General features: G+C 62.5%; 1 protein-coding gene across 2 annotated transcripts in view; it reads left to right on the top strand.

The window, feature by feature from the left end:
• PRKAR1B (protein kinase cAMP-dependent type I regulatory subunit beta) overlaps positions 1-14637 on the top strand; it is a 65623-nt gene that overhangs the window by 4562 nt on the left and 46424 nt on the right. The window contains exons 1-4 of one of the 2 annotated variants that reach the window (XM_081092051.1): positions 639-757; positions 1775-1960; positions 12791-12958; positions 13773-13864. In XM_081092051.1, the coding sequence (XP_080948177.1) occupies positions 1787-1960; positions 12791-12958; positions 13773-13864 (434 nt within the window). In that variant the 5' untranslated portion in view covers positions 639-757; positions 1775-1786. Of the gene's footprint in view, positions 1-638; positions 758-1774; positions 1961-12790; positions 12959-13772; positions 13865-14637 lie in introns of those variants that run through there. The other variant, XM_081092052.1, reaches the window with a different exon arrangement.

Below are 14637 nucleotides of genomic sequence, written 5' to 3' on the forward strand. Positions count from 1 at the left end.
GTGGCCTGGCCTGGAAGTGAGGCGGCCATCTGGGCTCCGGGCCTCAGGGACGCCCTGCACACCCTGGGGTGGGGGGAGAAGTTAGGGTGCCCCTGTGACTTAGGGTGGAAGAAGTTAGGGGGCACCCTTCAACCAGAAAAGGCAGTACCCGCCCTGGAGGTCAGAGCCCGGAGCCCCTGGGAGCTGGAGACAGACCCTGAGAACTAAGGCACCTGCCCTGACCGCCCAGGTGTGAGCAGTGCCGGCCCTGCCATGGCGTGCAGGCCCACGGGCTGCGGCCTGCCTGGTGGGCAGTCACAGGTCTGCGTGGGGAGCGGGGAGCGGGGAGGACAGGGAGCGGGCGGTGGTCCTGGCCTGGCCGCGCATGGGTCCGGGGCCTTGTCTGTCCACCACGAGGCCTGTCCAGGCTCCACGTGATGCACCCCTGAGAGCCAAGGGGTGGAAAGTGGGGGGTGGGGCAGAGAGGAGGTGGGGAGAGGGAGGGGGAGGCGGGTAGAATGGGGAGGTTGGTCCTTGGGGAGATGGGGGAGTGGGGTGTGGGAGACACACGGGGTGGGGGCGGGGGTGGGGGTGAGGGGGTGGTGGCAGCGGTGAGGCCGGCGCGGCGGGCGGGGACCCGCGCTGCTGGGGGCGGGCGGAGGGCGGAGCTGCACCGCGGACCCGCGCGCCCTCCCTGCGTCCCGGCGTCTCCTCCCGGCGCCCGGTGCAGCCGCCTCTTGCCTCTCGCCTCCGCCTCCGGCTCGGTCCGCGCATCCAGGTGCGGGGTCTGGGGTGGGGTTTGCGCTGGGCCTCAGCTGGCCGGGCGGCCCCGGGAAATGTGGGGTTTTGGGGAGCCCCTGCCCCCGTGGCTGGCCCCGGGCCCGCAGTGCCGTGGTGGTCGGGGCGCAGAGGCCCAGTGCTCGGGGCCCACGGCGGGGGCGCGCGGGGCCGGGGATGGGGCGCGGGGTCGGGGATGGGGCGCGGGGCCGGGGATGGGCGCGCGGGGCCGGGGATGGGGCGCGGGGCCGGGGATGGGGCGCGGGGCCGGGGATGGGGCGCGGGCGACGCCGGGCTCCTGGCCGGTCGTGGTGCCCGAGGCCACGGCGCAGGCTGAGGACGGGCGGCCCGTGCGGTCCAGGCTCCATCCTCCATCCTCCCCAGCCCCTCGGCGGGTCGGAGAAGCGCCTCCCGCACCCTTGCCCCGCGGCGGGACCCGCACCGCCCCCCCAGGTCTCCCGCGGCCCCGGGGGTGTCTGTTCCCGCTCACGCAGCTGAGCTTACAAAGGGGCGGGGCGGGTGCGAGGGGGACCCCCGGCCGCCGCTGGACACGGAGGGGCTCTCCGCCCGCACACACCGGGGCCCCCCGCCCCCGCAGGGCTGCGGAGAGGCGAGGCTTCGCGGCTGTCCGGCACGTCCGGGGCGCACGCAGGGCCCAGGTGCCCGTGGCCGGAGCCACGTCGCCGCGGCCTCGGGTTTGGCCGGTGACGCGGAGCCTCCGCGCCCACGTCAGAGGCGCGTTTGTTTGTTTATTTTTTAATCCTCACCCGAGGATGTTTCCCGTTGATTTTCCGAGAGAATGGAGGGGAGAGGGACAGGCAGAAACACAGGATGGGTTGCCGCCTGCGCGCCCACCCAGGGCCGGGAGCCTGCAGCGCAAGCCTGTGCCCTTGGCCGGACTCGGACCCGGGACCCTTCAGTCCGAGGCCCATGCTCTGCCCCGAGCCGCGCCGCCAGGGCCACGGCGTGTTCCTGGGCCGGGCTCCCCGGGTGCTGAGTGGGCGTGTGTCTCCCGCAGGCCGCCGGCACCATGGCCTCGCCGCCGCCCCACCCGGAGGAGGATGAGGGCCTGCGGAGCTGCGAGCTGTACGTGCAGCGGCACGGCGTCCAGCAGGTGCTGCGGGACTGCGTGGTGCACCTGTGCGTGGCGCGGCCCGACCGCCCCCTGCGCTTCCTCCGCGAGCACTTCGAGGCGCTGGAGAAGGTCAGTGGGTCCGCGGTGCCCGCCAGCCGGGCCCTCCTCCCTCCCTCCTCCCGGCCCTGGGGCTGGGGCTGGCCCTGAGGCTGCCCGGCCAGAGTCCCGCCCCTCCCGGCGTCCAGTAGCTCCTGGGGCTCACTGGCCGTGTCACCTGAAGGGCCAGGTGGGCCCGGCCAGGGATGGAGGCCACGGGCACGTGGGAGAGGGAAGGGCCCTGAGGGGCGTGCTGTGGGCGGCTGAGATCGGACTCCTGTTCATCTGCCCTCTCGGGTGGGAAGGTGCCCTCAGACGTGTGCGGGGGGCGGGGCACATGCCTGGTCCCCCTTCCGAGGAGGGAGACCCCTGCTGGGTCCACCCCCAGGACAGGCCGGGGAGCAGGGCACACAGCCCTGTCCACCCGTCCTGCTTCCTTGACCTGCAGGGAGCGTCCACCTTCCTCACGGGGTGGCCCCCCTAAACTCCCTGGTGCCGCCCAAGCCCCTCCTCGCGGCCCGTTTGTCGCCCGGAGCCGTCCCTGTCCCGTCCCAGGGGACTCAGTGGGACCCGGTTCAGGCTCAGTCGGTTTTCAGCACCTGAGTCCCTGCGGCACCCCCGGCGCTGGTTCCCTTGGACCAGCTGGTTCTCGCGGCCATGGAGCCCTGACAGGGGAATGCGTTTATTTCTTCCCTTTAAAGCAGTCTGTTACAGGACCTTTTAGTTATTTTTAAAATATTTTTATTGACTTCAGAGAGGAAGGGAGAGGTAGAGAGAGAGATAGAAACAATCAATGATGAGAGAGAATCATTGATCGGCTGCCTCCTGCACGCCCCCTACTGGGATTGAGCCCACAACCCAACCTCCCCCTGCGCTTCCTCCGCATGTGCCCTTTGACCGACACTCGATCCCGGGACCCTTCAGTCCACAGGCCGACTCTCTATCCACTGAGCCAAAGGAGCTAGGGCCTAAAAGACATGTTAGAGTTGTGCAAGCCCTTTAAAGAAAATGGGAAGTTCAGAAGAGAGAGAAGAAATAAACTCGTTGGTTCTCCTCTCGCTGCGATCGTGTTATAGACGCCCCTCATGTTCCGTGTGAGGTATTTATCCCGCGTCCCTCATAGACTGGCTGTAGGTGACCGACAAGGGTGTGCTGGCCTCTCCCTCGTGACTGGAAGCGGTTGTTTGTTTTTTCAGATGAAAAGCGACGCCACCCTAACGTGTGTACGCGCATCTTTTCCGTGCGCACTTTTTGTGGGTTCAGTGTGGCTTTTCAGCAGTGCAGTTCCTGGGGTTCCCACTGCAGCCTCTGGCCGGAGGGGCCCGGTCGGTGCTGCCGACGTGATTTTTAGAGAGCGTGGAAGAGAGAGGGAAAGACAGAGAAACATGGATGTGAGAGAAACGCATCGATGGGTTGCCTCCTGCACACGCCCTAACGAGGGCCCAGGCCGGGGTGGAGCCTGCAGCCAAGGTATGTGCTCTTGACCTGGGAATCGAACCTGGGACCCTTTGGTCTGCAGGCTGATGCTCTAGCCACTGAGCCGAACCGGCCAGGGTGGCTGTTTTAACTTAAACACGTTTTCCAGCGAAGCGATGAAAATGGCCGTGGGCCCCAGTCCACTTCGGTTACTTCTGAGGTCACGTGCAGAGGAGTTCCGGTCCCCGAGCACCAGGTCGGGATGGGGGCGGGGGGTCCCAGCCCCCGCACATTTGAAGAGGAAGAATCAGGCAGGTGATGTCCTTAACTTCTCAAACCGTGACTTGGCTAGAACTGGAGCTACTTCACTAGTCTCACAGGGTGTGGCTTAGCCGTCCCAGGCAGGGAGCCCGACAGGACGCCGAGGCTGGTCCAGGCTGGACTGAGCTGAGGTGCTCCCCTGGGCGCACTTTGCACACGGGGGACATGTCACTGGCTGGAGGTATCGGTGGCTCCATGGGGTGGGTGTGGCCATCGAATGGGAGGTGGGTCTGGAGGCGGAGACAGGGCCAGGTGCGCCTTGTCCGGTGGGGCTGCTCCGGTCTTGCTGGTGGCCCGGGGGTGGGGTGCGGACAGAGGCCTGGCACCCCTCCTGGGGTTTGGTCTGGGTTCTCAAATGGATGGGGTGCCACTTGCCAGGAAGGGACAAGGGGAAGAGGCAGGTTGGGCGGGAGAAGGAAGAGTTCAGCTTTGGGCGTGCGGGCGAGTCCTCAGGGAGGCTGAGGGTTTGGAGCTGGGGGAGAGGCCAGGCGAGGACGGAGGCTGCGGAAGCTGACGGGTCCCTCTCGCCCTGGGAGCTGGGGGACCGCCTGTCGGGACAGGTCCAGACCGAGTCCTGTGGAGGCCGGTGACCTGCGCGCGGCAGCGAGGGGCCTCGTCCCGTCTGCTCTGAGTCAAGCATCTCCTGCTGTGCAGTGGTCCTGAGTCCTTGGTTTCCAAGGCACGGTTGCCATGGCGACTGCATCAGTAACCAAGTCCCACAAGCTGGGGCTGGAACAGCGGAACGGGCTCAGCGCAGGGGCTGGTGTGGGCAGGAGGCACACACTGACCGGCTGCGGCCGCTGCTGATGGGAACGCCGTGGCCCTCTGGGCGCAGAGGAAGCGTCTGAGCCCCTCGTGTCTGGGACCAGACCATAGGCTGTTTGTTGAGTTTTTCCTGTGAGAGCTGCTGGGGACAGGCTTCGGGGCGATTTTGGGAATTCTCTGAAATTGTGTGATGTGTTATCGGTGTATCTTGGATTCTCAGGGGCCCTGCGCTCCTCAAGCAGCAAGTCCTGGCATCGCAGCGTCTGCACCGCCCACTGTGAGGGCCTCCCCACCGGCCACTGGGCAGTGAGTGAAGCCCCTTGATAAGGGCCAGGAAGCGTTCTTTCCTCTGGGAGGCCCGGCGTAGGGACGCGGGGCCGGGCGGAGCCCTGTCAGGGGCAGGAAGGGCAGGAAGGCTGTGAGCTGAGGCTGGTGGGTGTGGCGGGCGGCACAGACCCCAGGATGGCCCAGCTCTCGGGGCGCTGCCCTGGCGGGCCCCACGCGGCACCCGGTGCCCCGGCCTCGGTGAGTGCGGGCGGCGTCTCGGGCCAGTTATTCTGGGAGGAGACCTAGGGGGTAAGATACTCCCTGTCCTATGGCGCTTCTGCAGGACTCGGCCTTCCAGGAGGGTGTGTGACGACAGAGCCACCTCCTCCTCACAGTGAGTTTAATGCCACAGAAAAGATGACCCATAGACGCACTCCACTGCCTTCCGTCTCCGGCCCCGTGGTCCCCGTGGGGCAGCGCGTGGGCCGTGGTGGGGTTCCAGGTGCTTTTAGTTTGCGTTTCTGACGCCTGCGAGGTGGAAACCTTTCCATGTGCTCCCCTGCCTTTGGCACGGCTTCCTCGGCGGAGCGGCTGCTCACGTCTTCTGCCCGTTCTACTAGGGCCGTGGTCGGCAAACCGTGGCTCGCGAGCCACATGCGGGTCTTTGGCCCCTTGAGTGTGGCTCTTCCACAAAATACCATGTGTGGGTGCACACGTACAGTGCGATCGAAACTTCGTGGCCCATGCGCAGAAGTCGGTATTTTGTGGAAGAGCCACACTCAGGAGGCCAAAGAGCCGCATGTGGCTCGCGAGCCGCGGTTTGCCGACCACTGTACTAGGGCGTTTCCTTGCTGTGGAGCAGGCCGACTCCCCGCATCTTAAACACATGCCCTTACGTACGTGGAAGCGTGTTCCTTGTCAGGTGGGCGGTTGGCAGGTGCCTCTTCCCGTCCGTGGCTTCTCTCTAAGGCTTCTCTGCAGAGGTGGGTGCACCTTGGCCACCGGCCACCTGGCCGCCTGTCTGGGGCCTGGTCCTTTAGTGAGTATCCCAGGCCGTGTGTCTGTCAACTTCGTTCTTTTTCAAAATTGTTTTTCTTACTTTGTTCTTATTGGTTTCAGAGAGAGGAAGGAAGAGAGAGAGAGAATCACCAATGATGAGAGAGAACCATGGATCGGCTGCCTCCTGCACGCCCCCCACTGGGGATGGAGCCCACAACCCGGGCACGTGCCCTGACCGGGAATCGCACCGTGACCTCCTGGTTCATAGGTCAGCGCTCAACCACTGAGCCACACCGGCTGGGCTCAGAATTGCTTTGTCTCCTGTAGTTCCTGCGCCTTCCCAGGGATCCGTTGGAAAGACCTGGTGTCAGTGACTGGAACCCCTTGGGATTTTGACTGGAATTCCGTTGACCATGGGAGTCGATGTGGGAGAACAGACAGCTCAACAGCGTTGCATCTCCAGTCCATGAACTCGGAGTGTCTCTGTCTAATGAAGTCTCTGATCGCTTTTGTGAACGAAAAAAACATTTGTCGTCTTCGGGTTGTAGGTTCTTCACACACGTTGTTAATTTACTCCCCTTTCGGTTTTTAGAGATTTTAGTTTCAATTACCGTTTGCACTCAGCCTGTGTTGTATTTGTTTCAGGCGCACAGCGCAGTGGTTAGATAGTCATGTCCTTTTCAGAGTGGTCCCCCCAGTATTTCCAGTACCCACTGGCCCCACACGCTGTGAGGACAGTATGATTGACTCTGTTCCCTATGCTGTGCTCTGTTTCATTTTTTATCCTAAGTGGTACTTTTTGAAAAATATTTTTATTGATTTCAGAGAGGAAGGGAGAGGTAGAGAAAGAGAAACATCAATGATGAGAGAGAATCATGGATCAGCTGCCTCGTGCACGCCCCACACTGGGGATCGAGCCCGCAACCCACACATGTGCCCTTGATTGGAATCGAACCCGGGACCCTTCAGTCTGCCGGTGATGCTCTCTCCACTGAGCCACACCAGCCAGGGCTCAGTGGTACTTTTAAAAAGACGGACGGTCTTTACCTTTTAGAGCAGTTGCCGGTCTGCATGAAAACGGAGCCTGAAGCACAGGGAAGTGCCCATCACCCCTCCTCTCCCACGGTCTCCTGCTCACGAACGTTTGCATTGAGGTGCAGCTGCTACAGGTGATGACACGTTACTGTGAACTGAAGCCTGGGCTCCCCTTGAGGCTCAGCCTGCTGTCCGTGTCTGTGGGCTGTGACTGCTTCATGGGGTCAGCTGCCCGGACAGTTCCCGAGGCCCCTGCGCGCTGTCCGCTCACCCTCTTCTCTCCCCCACGCCCCTGGCGACCACTGGCCTTTTAAAATCCTCACCTGAGGGCATGTTTCTGATCAACTTTTAGAGAGAAGAAGGGGGAGAGAGCGAAACATCAATGCGAGAGAGAGACTTCGGTCGGTTGCCTCCTGTACGCCCCCTGACGGGGATCAAACCCGCAGCCTCGGTGTGTGCCGTGACCGGGAAGGAACCTTCTGGTGCCTGGGACGACGCGCCAACCAACGGAGCCGCCGGCCAGGGTGCACCCGGATCTGTGTCTTGTCTGTAATTTTGCCTGTTCCAGGGCGTCACACAGGTGCCGCCCGCAGCCCGCGGCCTGTCAGACTGGCTTCCGCACTTAGTCACCTGCAGCCCAGGTTCCTCTGTGTCTCTTCATGGCGGCCGTTCATTTCTTCTTCCCGCTGCATAATGTCCCGCCGTCTGCGGGGCCAGTCTGCTGACCGTCGCCTGACGCGGGGCGTCTCAGTGGCTTCCCAGTCCTGGCGACTATGAACACAGCTCCTGTGATCACCGTGTGCAGCTGTGGGCACGGCCCAGGGCTCCCAGAGCCCCTGTCGGGGACAGGCCTCCACGTGGTGGGCGCTGGGCACCGTGAGAGGAGAACCCCGAGGCCGAAGCCACAGCCTCTCAGCCCTGGTGCTGGGGAGCCACGTCCCTGGTGGGGGGGCCACATCCCCCATGGGGGGGCCACATCCCAAATGGGTGCCGCCTGCTGAATGTCTGTCCCCTTGGTGCTGGCACCACTGGTGCCGCCCTACTGTGCGCTGCCCCCCCTCCCGTCCCGACACCCTTTCTCCAGGCCCAGGCCCAGGCCCGATGCTGCTCGGTTGGCTGGGACCTGGCTCTCAGGGCACCTCCCAGGGCCTCTGGGCGAGCGATGCACCAGCACAGGACGGCCAGAGACTTGAAGCGGGGACTTGTCGCCGTTCCTCCACGGGCTTTTGCTCACAGGATGATTTTTTAACGGACGTCTTAACGGAAACGTCCACTTAGAAAGAAGTCCGTCCCGCGGACGCGCTCCCCTTCTCTCCGTGTTTCTGTCCATCTCACTGTTCGTACTTGTAGGTTCGGTGTGAGTGCGGTTTTGTGCCCCCCCGACCCCCCATCACACGTGGCGCGTGGACAGTGCTTCTCACGGGAGGGACGGGATCGCCGCCGGCAGCTGTGGTCCCTCCGACACCGCGTGCCCAGGCTCCACGCAGCGTGTCCCCGCTCGCTTGCTCCCGGGACAGCAGTGTGTTTGTGCGGAGGGCACCACGTGGACGTCTGTCCGATCCGTGTCTCACAGGCGGAGCCGGGGCAGTGGAGCTGTTCGTCCTGCCTGCAGGGCGCGTTCCGCTGCGGCGAGACGGGGCTGCCCGGGGCTGCAGCCCGTCTGGAGCGGTTTTTTCAAAGGAGCCTAAACCTTCCAGAAACGACCGAATGATAGGAAGAGAGGTTGGTTCCCCAAATTCTAGGAAATGAAGAAAGTACAGGAAAGGACGAAGCCACGGAAATGAATCATCAGACCTCGCAGGAGCGACTTGCACGCCTGGTTTGTCCCTCCTGGGTCGGTCCTTCCCCTCCCTTCTCTCTATCCCACGCGTGAGAAAGCCGGCCACTTACTGGATGTGCCTTTTATTTATTTTAATTTTTTAAAAAATTTTTTTTATTGATTTCAGAGAGGAAGGGAGAGGGAGAGAGAGAAACATCAATGAGAGAGGATCATTGATCGGCCGCCTCCTGCACGCCCCACACTGGGGATCGAGCCCACACTCCGGGCCTGTGCCCTGACCAGGAATCGAACCCTGAGCTGGCTCATAGGTCGATGCTCAGCCCCTGAGCCACGCTGGCCGGACTGGGTGTGCCTTTGAAAGCAATAGGCTATTTGGAGAGAAGTGTTAGGTCTGCAGAAAAGTTGAGCAGAAAGTACGGCGCCCCCTTCCCTGTGGTAACTTCCTGTGTCCATCTGGCTCATTGTGAAAACCCATGAACCAACATTGTACACACAGGCGTGGGCAAAAGTAGGCTTACAGTTGTTCGCATGGAAAACGACACAGGAATGTACACACAAAAAAGAGCAATATGCAAATTGACCGAACGGCGGAACGACCGCTCGACCAGTCACCATGAGGCGCACTGACCACCTCCTGGTCCCTTCCCCTGGCCGGCAGGCTCCCATTGCCCGGTGGCAGACAGGGAACTGGGGTGGGTGGTGGCAGAGGGGGCGGGCGGGGCCAGTTGCCGGCAGCCAGCAGCTGGGGAAATGGTCCTGATCACAGGCCAGGCCTAGGGATCGTACCTGCGCGTGAATTTCGTGCCCCGAGCCTCTTGTCTATAATAATAAAAGCGTAATATGCTAATTAGATCGGGCGACCTTCAGCACGAAGCCGCGGCAGCGGGGGCCGAGCCCCTTGCACAAATTCTGTGCATCGGCCTCTAGTTAATAAATAACACAAGGATGAACTTTCACGTACTCACAGTTGTCAGCCTGCTTTTGCCCGCCCTGTGTGGTTACCGGCAGCCCCTGGCTGGCATAGGGTCCCGTGGCTGTGACTGCCGCTGGGGTAGGACCCGGGCGTCTCCTGTCATTCCTGAGCCCGGTTTTACCTTTTCCTTGGCCCCTTCAGAGCACGATCAGGGAGCATATGGAATCCCAAGAAGGTGCGCAGATCAGAACTTTAGGATTTTAGAATCCAGCGTGGGCACCGTGGGACGTTATTTCAAGGCACCCTGGGATGAGCTCAAATCTATTTCTCACTCAAAACCCATAGTCTTCCCTGGGCTGGTGTGGCTCAGTGGTTGAGCATCGACCTATGAACCAGGAGGTCGGGGCACAGGCCTGGGTTGCGGGCTCCATCCCCAGTAGGGGGCGTGCAGGAGGCAGCTGATCAGTGATCCTCTCATCATTGATGTTTCTCTCCCTCTCCCTCTCTCTAAAGTCAATAAAAATATTTTAAAAACCATATTATTTGACAACAACCCAAGCAAGCTACAAGTTATTAATAAAAAGCCAGAGAGAGTCTCCTATATGTTTGGAAACCACTAGTGAGCTTTTGCATTATTTATTGGTTAAAGAAGACTGTCATCGTGAAAAATGGTGAAATTTTCAGAATTGAGTGACAGCAAAAGCACCTCATGTCTAACCCTGTGGGGTGCAGCACAGTGGGTAGTCAGAGGGAAATTCATAGCTTCGAGGGACAGCAGGGTTAGATTGAGTGCGCGGTGTGTCCAGGTTTCCCAGATGCCATGGGAATGATCACAGTGGAAAGGCAGCAGCTCCCTCCCCTCCCCAAGGTAGCAGCCCCCCCGTCCCTGGTTCTGGGGCCAGAAGCCCACGGCCATGCCTTGGTCAGGTGGTTCCTCTGGGCTCTGAGGGGGAAGCCACCTGGGCGGGCGCCGGATTAGCCATCTCCGCCTCCAGCATCACGGGCGTGTCTGTGCCCACACTCTCTCTTCCTATCAGGACACCGTCGTGGGGTCACCCCCACCCCAATCCTGGATGACCTCGTCACCACCTGATTAGATCTGCAAAGATCCTCTTCCAAATAAAGACCACACTGTGAGGTCCTGGATGGATGGGAATTTTTGAGGGAAGTCAGAAACGGAGAAATAAAGCCAGAAAAATAAAAACAAGGGAAAAATAATAGAGGCAGAAGCACAAGTTAATCAAGCGGAAACTGAAGAAACAGTGAAGACAATCTGAGGCTGACTCTGAAGAGAGGAAGGAAAGAGACAGGCATCTGGGAAGGCCACGGACAGAGAAAAGGAGAGACATGCACCCCGTGGGGCAGGGGTGCTGCCCTGAGCAGGGTGCTGGGGAGCGGTGAGGGGTGAGCTCCCAGCTGCCCACGGCGTGTCCCCGGGGTTCGGCTCTTCTCGTTGGGGATCAGCTCAGAAGACACCGCCTCCAGGAGGCCCTCCGTGACTGCTCCTTCACGAGGGAGGTCTGGGAGCCTCACCTCCCACCTTGTCCTTTCACGGTGCTCACCCCTTCCCTCACTGGGACCTTTCACGTCTGTCTGTCTGGTTAGATCGCAACCCCCTTCCCGGCAGAATGGTGCCTTCCCCTCTGGCCGTGCCTTGGGGGGGCGGGTGTACAGAAGGAGCTGCTTCTCTCTTCTCCTGCCTCTGGGTGGCTGCGTGCCCTGGACAGGGACGGCCGTGGCCCTCTCCAGCCTCGGTTTCCCCGCTGTGGCCGGGCCTGCCCTCCTCTCTGAGGCCCACGCGTGACAGGAAGGCTGTGGTTCCTGGGCGGGGCTGGTGACCTTCACCCCACGTGGACCGGGGTCCTGGGTTGTGCCGGCACCTCCTCCCGGGAAGGCACCCGTGGGCGTGGCCTCCTCTGGGGCCGAGGCCAAGGGAAGACTCAGGCCGTGGGATTAACGGCCCCTGGACATCCTCTCGGGGGCAGCGGCCGTGTCCGGGCCCAGCGAGGCGGGCGTGGGGCAGGGTCCCCCCTCCCAGGTCTCGGGGAGGGCGGGAGGGCACCCCCCGCTTAGCGTTTCCTTCCTGGCTGCAGTCCGGGCCCCTCCTTGTGCAGGAAAACCCAGGTCAACAGGAGACAGCGACCACCACTGAGGTCCGGGGAGAGCTTGGCCCGGGGCCGGCGGGACAGTCCCTGGGCTGTGTGCCTGGTTCCGAGGCAGACGCTGGCTCGGAGCTTTCTGGAAACCTGTTCCCACCCTGCTGCTAGGAAGGTCCCGCCGGCCGGGAAGGCCTGTTCTGACCCTGGCCCCGGCCATCCGGCCGCCAGACAGCTCCCCAGCTGGGCACAGGAGACAGGAAGGGGCCGCGAAGCATCGGGTTTTCCTGGAATTCGAGGGTCGGGACGGGATGCCATCCAGAAACAGCGGCCGCCCGCAGCGCCCGCCTCACGTGCACAGCCACCTGTATCCTGCCCGACGCGACCCCGGGCTGGCCAAGGTGGGAACCATCCTGGTGCCAGGACGGCGATGTGCCCTGGCCCCAGAGCGGCCGACGTGGCTTCTGGGGGCTGCAGGGGAGGCCTGGTCCCCACGGCAGCGGGACCCCAAACCCCACGCCAGACTCCCGTCCGTGAGGGCCCCTGGGGCACCACCCCTGCATCTCCAAGCGGCCCCTCTGCAGCCCTCAGAGCTGCTATCGCGGCCTCCTCCTGGGGTTCGCCAGCTGCTCACAGCCCGCTTCACGTGGTCACAGTGACTTCAGCCGTCCACCCTCCCAGGGGCCTGTGCATTCCAACGACCCCCTTGGCGGACACTGATGGGGGTGGCGTGACGGCCGTGGCTGAGTCGTGGCCCTTTCCCTGTAGGTGCTGAGGTGTGGGGCCGGCTGCCGTCTCCCTGCCCCCTGGCTTGGGACGTCCGCTCAGCTCTGACACCCAGCGGCTGAGTGTGGTCTGTGGCTGAGACGTTTCTATGCTGGGTTCTAATCAACCCTCCCTCTTGATTCTGTTAGTTCTGTCCTTTCTCTGTTCATTCGTTCATCCAGCCGTGCGTTCACTCATCCTCCCCAGCGCTTGTAGCTCCCCTCCCGTGTCGGGAGGTCGCGGTTGTGATGTGAGCGCCCACAGGCAGGAACGGAAATGCTCTGCAGGTGGTGGGAGGAAGGGAGAGCTGGTCGGGGGGCTTCTTGCTGGAGGTGCCATGGAAATGGGCCTTGAAGCATATGTAGGAGTTCTCCAGGAACGGCTTGGTGGGTGGGCAGTGAGGGGGTGGACGCCCCGTCCTCCCAGCGCCTTGGCTCCTGGCTCACCTGTGAGCGGACAGTTGCTGAAGTGGCCACTGATCTCGCTTCCTCTCCGTCTCCCCCCAGGAAGAGAACAGACAGATTTTGGCTCAGAAGTCAGCCTCCCAGTCCGACTCGCACGACGAGGAGGTCTCCCCGACTCTGCCGAACCCCGTGGTGAAAGCCCGCTGCCGCCGCGGGGGCGTGAGTGCCGAGGTGTACACCGAGGAGGACGCCGTGTCCTACGTGCGGAAGGTGGGTGCGGGCCTGGGTGGGCAGCGTCGTCATGGCCACGGCTCTCATCGTGGTCACGGCTGCTGCCGGCTGGCATCTGTGTGCTCGAGGCCCTTTGGTGCCCCGGCTGATGCTCCAACCACTGAGCCACGCTGGCCTGGGTTCTCTCTTTTTAATTTATTGATTTGAGAGAGAGCGAGAGAGACATCGGTTTGCTGTGTTACGTGTCTGCACTCGCCGGTGGGTTGCTGTCTGTGCCCCGACGGGCTGAGCCCACAACCTTGCTGTATCAGGGCGACGCCCTAATAACCGAGGGACCCAGCCAGGGCTCTGTCCTCAGCCCTCACCCACACCCCAGTTCTGAATACTTTCATGATCAGAGCATGGAAACCAGTGAAACTTGTTAAAAGTCTGCCAGGCTGCCTCGCTTCTGGGGGCTCCCTCCCTAAACCCAGGACCCCCCACTCAGAGAAGACCCCAGGATGACCGGCCAGCCCTGCTCTGGCTGCAAGGTCATCGGAGCGAGGAGGTCACAGAGCAGGGGGCTGAGGGCCGTGAGCTATTCCAGCCTCTTCTGGGAGGCTCCGAGCCACCAGGGCCTGTCCCCCGAGACCCAGCCAGTGCTGAAGCCACCTTGGGTCCCCCCAGGTTTCTCTTCTTCCTTTTTTGTTTCTTAAATTAAAAGCATGTGGCACACCTAACATCGCCAGCCGCCGATCTGGAGCGTGACCTGGGATCAGCCAGGCAGAGTCCCCGGGTGACTTGAGCCGTGTCGGTTTCTCGGGGTCGAGCAGGTGCCCGGGGGTGCCCGAGCCTGACGGTCCCTCCCCCGCAGGTCATCCCCAAGGACTACAAGACCATGACGGCACTGGCCAAAGCCATCTCCAGGAACGTGCTGTTTGCTCACCTGGACGACAACGAGAGGAGGTAGGAACAGGTGGGGCTGGGGCAGGACCGGTGGCCCTTCCTGGCCGTGCTGCTCAGGGCCGTGAGTCTCAGTGACACCTGTCCGGAGGTGGACACGCGGCCACGGCAGCGGCCACTTCCGGATAAGGCTCCGGGAGCCTCTGGGAGCCTCCTTGGTCACTGGGTCGGCTCCCGCAGCTCCCACACACCTGTCCTCGAAGGCCTGTCACTTTGCTCGGGTCACCAGGGGCTACTTGTCCAGCACCTCCCACGTGTGAGGATCCTCCACGTCTGCCCCGAGCTCACTGCCCATGGAGACCTGGGCTGGAGTGCTTGTCCGGCTGCTCCCGCCCGTCCGAGGGGCCTGGAGGTGACATGGTCTAGAAGGGCCTGGGAGTGTCCCCTTCCCTGGCACGGAGGACTGTGCAGGCGTGAAGTTAGGGTCTGGGTGCATGGGGCAGACCCTGGGTTCCCAGGTGAGTCCTGAATGCAGTCACAGGTGTGTGAGGGACATTGGAGGGGGCGGAGCCGCCGTGTGACTCGGCCAGGGACAGGCTGGCCCCGCCCACACCTGGTGTCCACCTGGGGACTGATTTTGGACTTCTGCCTCCGGGGGGAGAGCGGGCGGGGGGAGACAGCACCTTTCTGTGCTCAGCCCTGAGCCAGGTGTCTGCTGGCCGCTGTGTCCTCGGTCACCAGGTGGACCCAGGTGAGTAAGCGTCGTGTCTGTTTCGACCTGAACGTGCACGTCACTTTAAAACGCGATGTCAGCCTGGGTGTTGAATGGGGGCTGC

This window comes from Myotis nattereri (genome assembly GCF_964212035.1).
Source record: "Myotis nattereri genome assembly, chromosome: 5".
NCBI classification, from domain to species: Eukaryota; Metazoa; Chordata; class Mammalia; order Chiroptera; family Vespertilionidae; genus Myotis; species Myotis nattereri.